This window comes from Squalius cephalus (genome assembly GCF_949319135.1).
Source record: "Squalius cephalus genome assembly, chromosome: 23".
NCBI lineage: Eukaryota > Metazoa > Chordata > Actinopteri > Cypriniformes > Leuciscidae > Squalius > Squalius cephalus.
In genome coordinates this window covers 15,285,671-15,292,595 of record NC_137144.1, presented here as the reverse complement: position 1 = coordinate 15,292,595, position 6,925 = coordinate 15,285,671, and the positions used below count along the sequence as shown (strand labels likewise).

Below are 6,925 nucleotides of genomic sequence, written 5' to 3'. Positions count from 1 at the left end.
GTGTGAGAGAGAGAGAGTGAGAGAGATTTACTTATAATTATGTATTTTATTTTATTTTATTTATATATGATTTATTATATGAATAAAAAACGTGATACAACATATTAATAATAATACAATGTTAAGTTAACTTTACTGTTTAATATTCATCCCATATTAAAATGCATTTAACAAAATTATAATGTGCAATTATAAACCCATTGAAAAAAATATTATTTTGATTATATTAACACAGTATGTATTTTACGTTTTAGATAGGTTACATTAAGGTCGTATACAAAAATGTTATAGGCCAGGCTTAAAAACAGTCATTTAATATATTAACCAACACAATCTTTCTATTTTGAAGATGCCTATGTCATATAAAACACAATTGTTCTCTCTTCTTATTTTAGAATAACAAAATTGAAAAAGGCAGTGGAACATCTTGTTTTTGTCACCTGTTTTAATTTGTCCCAATTATCCACTTTGACTAAATTGCCTCTTCTTTGTAGGCTAAATTATGTTTTGACTTCCAAAAACTGCTTTGTATGATAATGTGCACATGATTTCTCTTTATCATTTACTCTAAAGTTTTCTTTTAGTCGACAGGATCTGTGCAAAATGGATTGATGTTAGGCACATCTTTCATTAAATTACACTGTAAAAAAATTTTTTGTTTCCACTTAAAAGTAAGTGTCCGTGCTGCCTTAAAATTGTACGTTTAGTCGACTTGAAATGTGAAGTTGTACTAAGTGACAACTTGCATATTTGAGTTGACTAAACTTAAAATTTTTAAGCCAGCACGAACACTTACTTTTTTAAGTTGAAACAACAATTTTTTCCCCAGTGCAGACATCAGTACCGACACATCCCGATCCACTTTTTATTCTGTTAGTCCTTCTGTTCCCCTTTCTTTTACACTCTACCTTTCACTGAGTGTGGTTATTATCTTTCTCGGGACACATTTGAATGCTCTGACCCTCACAAATGTTGTACAAGTGCAGATCACGGCTGAACACACCTCGATACAATCCAGCTCGAGTAGTTCTGACACCCTCAGCAAAACGTGTTCAAAAAGCACTTGGACTGAGCCGTGAGGGAGAACTGTTCCAGAATGGAAGTGAGGCATGAAGGAGCCCTTTTCCATTTTTTCATCAGCGAGAAAATTACCCGGGCAGTTTTCAAGCTTGCATATTTCTCGCTACAGAGGAACTTGCTGTTACAGTTTGTTTTTGAAACGCTCTTGACTGGCGCCCAATTTCTCCTTCCACACCAGCGGACGTGAAGTAAAAAGCGAATCTTTAATATTCCTCTCATCCCTTTGTAAGAGAGATTGCCTCTTTAACCAAAGTTCTCACTGAAGCCCCACTCAGTCGCCTCACACCATTAAACAAACTTCATTCTGACTTCATTTCCCTGGGGGTGTTGCAATCTGCAGTGCTCCTCTTTGAGACCTAATTTCCCTTTAATTAAATTAGTAAGACTTCCAAAGAAATCCGCTAGAGAGGCCCTGCGGCTTGGTTTCTGTTGTCGGGCAGATAGCGGCTGTGAGTGTGTGTCGTCTATGGAGATTGATAAAGTAATTGAAACAGTAATTGTCAACATGTTCGCTTTTATCTCTTCTGGGAGCTTACTAAAATAAGACCGTCTGGTTGGCAGTGCACTTGAAAGGCCCAGTTTTACCACCAGCATATCTGTAACTGGTCCTATAGCATCTTTAAAGACACTCACTGAAATGTGTCCACTCTTTTACACTGTAAAATAGCATTCATTTGGTGGGAAACAATGTAAAAATGCTACTGCAAAAATCTTTACCTAACCAAATATGCAAGATAAACATAAATAATTGTAAAAAGAAAAATACACACAAATGAAATAAAATTATAAAAACAAAAACATTATATATATAAAAGTATAAATAATAATAAGTAATTCATAATTTGTGCTTTGTAAAAGACTAAATGTATCATTTTATTTACTTTATCATCTTTTAAATTATCATTATATTTAACTCTGAATGGTATAAAGTATAAACTATTTAGTAACATTTTTAATAATTCGATAAATATTAAGTTATTAACAATAACATTTTGTAGTAATTTTGCTATAGAATATTGATAAAACAGTTTCTTACAAGTAAACATTATAAATAATTCTATATGTAAATGTGTTATATTTAAAAAAAACAATATATATATATATATACTTTTAAAGTAAAATATTTTTTAAATATATTTTTTTATTATAAATCGCATTATAATTTTGGAGAAAAACATCCCTGCATCAACCATCACATTTGTATGATTTTTTAAAGGGTTTTTCCTCTTATTATTATTGTTATTAATGTGTACATTGTACTGTTTAATGTTGTATTGCATTTTAAAGTAGCATATTAATAAACAATATTTTAATAATTTAATACATATTAAATTATTAATAAAAAAACCTGTCAAGTAATTTCTCTGTGTAATATTGTTAAAACAGTTTCTTTCAAGAAAAAAAAAAATATTTCATATGAAAATATTATATTTTAAAAATACAGTATATTTACCATTATAGCACAATATATTTGAAATTGTATTTTTTTAATTATGGAGAAACACATCACTGCATGAACAATCACATTTGTATCGAATTCTTTATAGTTATATTTATTATTATTTTTGTTATCGGTTATGTACAATGGAGTGTTTAATGTTGTTTAATTTTACATAAATGTTTACGTTGGTGTTTTGTTTTTGTACCTTGTCTATATGTTAGTAGTTACAGGAAAAGCAACTTATGATAAACTTTAAGACCCTCCATTAATCTAACTGCATATAAAATATATTTTACTGTACATTTTACAGTGTATAATTGTGCTTTTTACTCTTTCTCGTCTCATTGAACAGAAAGCTTGCCTTTCCTTCTGTCAACCCAGTTTCTAGAATGTTGGATGCTCCCCTTCAGGATACAGACTGTGTATTTTGTCAAGCAGAACCGTGTGGCCCTCTTCTCTGATTGAAATCACAGCCTCGGGGCTCTAACACTTTGAGAGCGTTCAGCAGCCACAGTGGGAATAGATGCAGAAATGGAACTGACGAAACTGCCACCTTCGGACTTTAATGTTCACCGTGAATCCTCACTTGGTAAATGGCAGTTTGTTGTTGCTATATCAATTTAGCATTAGTTTTTTTATATACAAACATAATTTCATCATTTAAGTAGTTGGCCCAAAGCCACATTTAAAAGCAGATTCCTGGCATAAGTCAACTGTGCTTATATAGATAATTGTTTACTAGCTGGATTGTGCCGTCATGCATGGGAGGATGTGTTTAAAACTCTCAGTCTTAATCAGTCACGCATGTTAATCAGCCACAGACATGCGCTGATTGACAGGACTTCATTAACACTGAGGATTTTAAACGGGGAACTCGGGGAAGCATTTGCCAGGATGAAATTTTCAATTCTACACGGAGCACTTGCCAGACTCAGTTACTGTGTCTTTAAGAGATCTTTTGCCTCTCCGCCCTCCTCCCTCTCTATGTCCCTCACAACCTCTCAGATTGGGTCTTCAGTGCATTCTGGAGTGTGGCAGTCACCACTTAAGAGTAAATATGCGAAAGGTCTCAGATTATGACCAGGCGTCAAGGGTGAAACGCGGTAACAGATGCAGAACTTCACCTTACAGTGGACGTTTATGAGAGTTCTAAGAGCAAAAAGGTAAATGCATCACTAGACGTTTCTTCAAAATCAATTCAATGTTAATTTGTTCTTGTTCCATAAAGTTATTACATTTTTATTTCATTAAATTATTGTATTTGTGTGTAATTGCATGCTTGACTTTTATATTATTATTATTTTATTTATTAAATTAAATTTGTATTATCTACACATTTTAGTTTAATTGCGTGTAATTGTATATCTAAATACAATTGCCTTTAATATTATTTATTTTTATTTCTTATATGAGTCAAAGTCTGCTACAAATCTGAACAAATCATGTTCAAAATGTATCATCTTTTATTGGAATATTAAACAACATTTGATAAAACTTTTGATAAAATTTGATTATTGCCTTAATCTTTTAAACAACTGAGAGGATAGTGATCAAACTTCTTTTTATAAAGATCACCTGTCAAATTTATATTACATCAGCATATGAGAGATTGGAAGACTACAGGGACTCATTTCAAGATCAACGCGTTGGACGATGTTCACAAACCCGTTGAGGTTTTTCAATTGGATTGGCATTTATTCTCTTTAGCATGAAGTGGGAAGCATTTCACTCACTTCCCTGATCATTCAAATTTATACTTGTGTGCGTTATGAATTACGTACGTTACCGTCTCTGACAGACATTGGCCGAAATCGCATACTCTCTTGAGTAGGTACTTATTTTTAATAAGTAATTACTTCTCGACTGCTAAAAAAAGTATGTTCTATATAGTATGAATGTGTGTAGTATGACACTCATTCGCCATGTTGTCATTATCATGTGACCTACCAGTGTCAGTTAAGTCGCTTCACTGCCATTTACAAATCATCTCCCGTGGCCTCATGGGATAGTAAAGTGTCCGTCGTATGCACACGTCAGAATCTCACCAGAAGAAGTAGGTCATACGGTTACTTTTTGCCTACTCTTTTATGAGTACTGTGAATTCAAACATACTACTTTTGTCACATACTGTTTTCACCTACTATATAGTACAGAAGTGTGAGATTTATTCCTCTTCTCAGAAAGCAACGACACACTCAAAACATCCGGTAGTTTTCCAGGAAATGCGTGTACTTGCTGGACTTCTGCTTCTCGTAAATACTACTGTCTTGTGCATGTTATTTTTTGACAGACTTTGATGTCGTGATATTCAAATTATGTGGATGAAAAAAAAAATATGGATCCTACGATAATAATTATTAATTTATTAGCCAGCAAGTATTCAGTGAAGTGATTGATGCCCATGAGTGTGTTTATGTCGATGTTTTTAGTTCCAATATTCCAACAGCCAGCCTAAGTTTTTGACGGACGTGGTCACGTGCATAAGGGTTGAACTGTGTTTGATTTTTGGGCAATTCTAAAATGTACTGGAGACGTTCTGTGTAGTTCATTATTCTTATTTTATGAAATAAAGTTTATTTTGTATAGCCTAAATTACATGTAACTCAGAGACTGACATGTTTGGCTTGTCAAACATTCAGCTGTCGCAAATTCGTTGACTTGTGAAAATCAAGTTCATTTTTTAACCAGGAAAGGAGTGGTTTTGATGCACAGTTGTTTCTATTGTCTCTGATAACAAAAATATTTTATTTACAACAGAATCCTGCAGATCCTGTTGCAAATAATAGTGGAAAATCACTTTTTAAAACTGTTGTTCCATTATTACCACTTAGCAGATTTTGTCTCATATATGTTTATTATTATTTATGTGTTCTTATTTTAGAATTATTATTTGCAATTTTATTTTATTTAAAATTATTTTATTTGTGTAATTTTGAATACATTTGTTTATACTGTACATGGTATCATCCATAAACTACAAGCTGAAAACTTTGATGCAATATTTGAATGTTTGGATACAAATTTGCCTACATTATGCCCAAAATGGGCTAGTTAAATTTAAAATGTGGTTTTGCCTCTGAATTCATCATGTTTTCCCCTTGTTTGGTTACAGCTCCCCTCTAACGGAGACTGAAATATGCTTCAAAGGTAGTGACTGAGAAATTGCTGATACTCAGCACTTTCAGCTTTGATGAATTTTCTCGATTTACAGAACAGATTTTTTTCTTTTCTTCATGTCAACTGCCTTGTCATTCAGTTCAGAGCTTTGGGAATAACAGAACATTAGCATTTCATATAATTTGGTTTCCCTCACGCTTGTGCTTTTTCTTTTATGTTGGAACAGAATAGTGCTAGGACTCAGTTCTGGGAAATATTATGAAGTGGTTCTAAATTTTGCAGCCTCAAGAACATATAAATAACCTATAAATATGTTTATGCCGGGCAGAGAGCTTCATGATAAAACACAATCTACCTGTACCACATCTATCCAACCCTCTAAACTGAATCCCACAAACGTTACTGGATCTCCTAACAAACCAAAGCAAGAAGGATTCAGGAAGGTCTGTTCCACTGGAGAACCAATCCCATGTCCAATCCCAGGACTGTCGTCTGAGGTGCTGGAAATGCGTGTGAAGGAAGGAAGCAAGATCAGGAACCTTTTGGGTTTTGCCATGTCTCGGTTTCAAGGCGACGGGCACGCGGCTCCAACGTCGCAGGTTCTGTTCAGTGGGACGGGACGGGCTGTGACCAAAACCATCACCTGTGCGGAGATTATGAAACGGAAAGTGCAGGGCTTACACCAGGTGTCAAAGCTCCAGTACAGGACAGTGACTGAGGTGTGGGAGAGCCAGGAGAGCGGCCCGGTTCAGATGACCATACACAGAACGCTTCCTTCCATTTGTATTCTTCTGTCCAAAGAACCGCTGGACCAGCATGAGCCGGGATATCAGCCTCCAGTCGAGACTCTCTCGGAGGAAAGCAAATGGGCAGATGGACCGCATGGGAATGGAAAGCCAGAAAAAAGACCACCGAGTCCTTGTTCTCATGATCTTCCCAGTCTTAAAAGAGCTGCTCTGGAACAGGACAAAATTGCAGCTTTGGAACCAGTTAAAAAATGTTAATATAAAAGTATATTTTGTGTATAACTTGCTATATGCTTATAACTGTCATACAACTTGGACATATCAGGATGCAATAAATATGAATGTGTAATTTGAATGATAAAATGCATGTAGTAATTTTGTTAGTTTTACCACATGGTCTGTGTTTAAATTACATCCAAAATATAAAACCAAATAATTTATTGTTGGCTAGTTCTCTTGTTCATTCACTTTCATGCCTGCTCGAAGTTATTCATATTTATATTCATTTGGTAACACTTTGGAATACTGTTCCATCATTAAT

The 6,925-nt window shown here is 34.2% G+C and overlaps 1 protein-coding gene across 1 annotated transcript; it reads left to right on the top strand.

The window, feature by feature from the left end:
- Positions 1-3,604: 3,604 nt before the first annotated feature.
- rpp25a (ribonuclease P/MRP subunit p25, a) lies at positions 3,605-6,710 on the top strand. Its single transcript, XM_079858549.1, has 3 exons — positions 3,605-3,684; positions 5,634-5,668; positions 5,967-6,710. Exons 2-3 carry the CDS (start codon positions 5,658-5,660, stop codon positions 6,640-6,642), a joined length of 687 nt encoding a protein of 228 aa, XP_079714675.1. The 5' UTR covers positions 3,605-3,684; positions 5,634-5,657; the 3' UTR covers positions 6,643-6,710.
- The last annotated feature ends 215 nt before the right edge of the window (positions 6,711-6,925 follow it).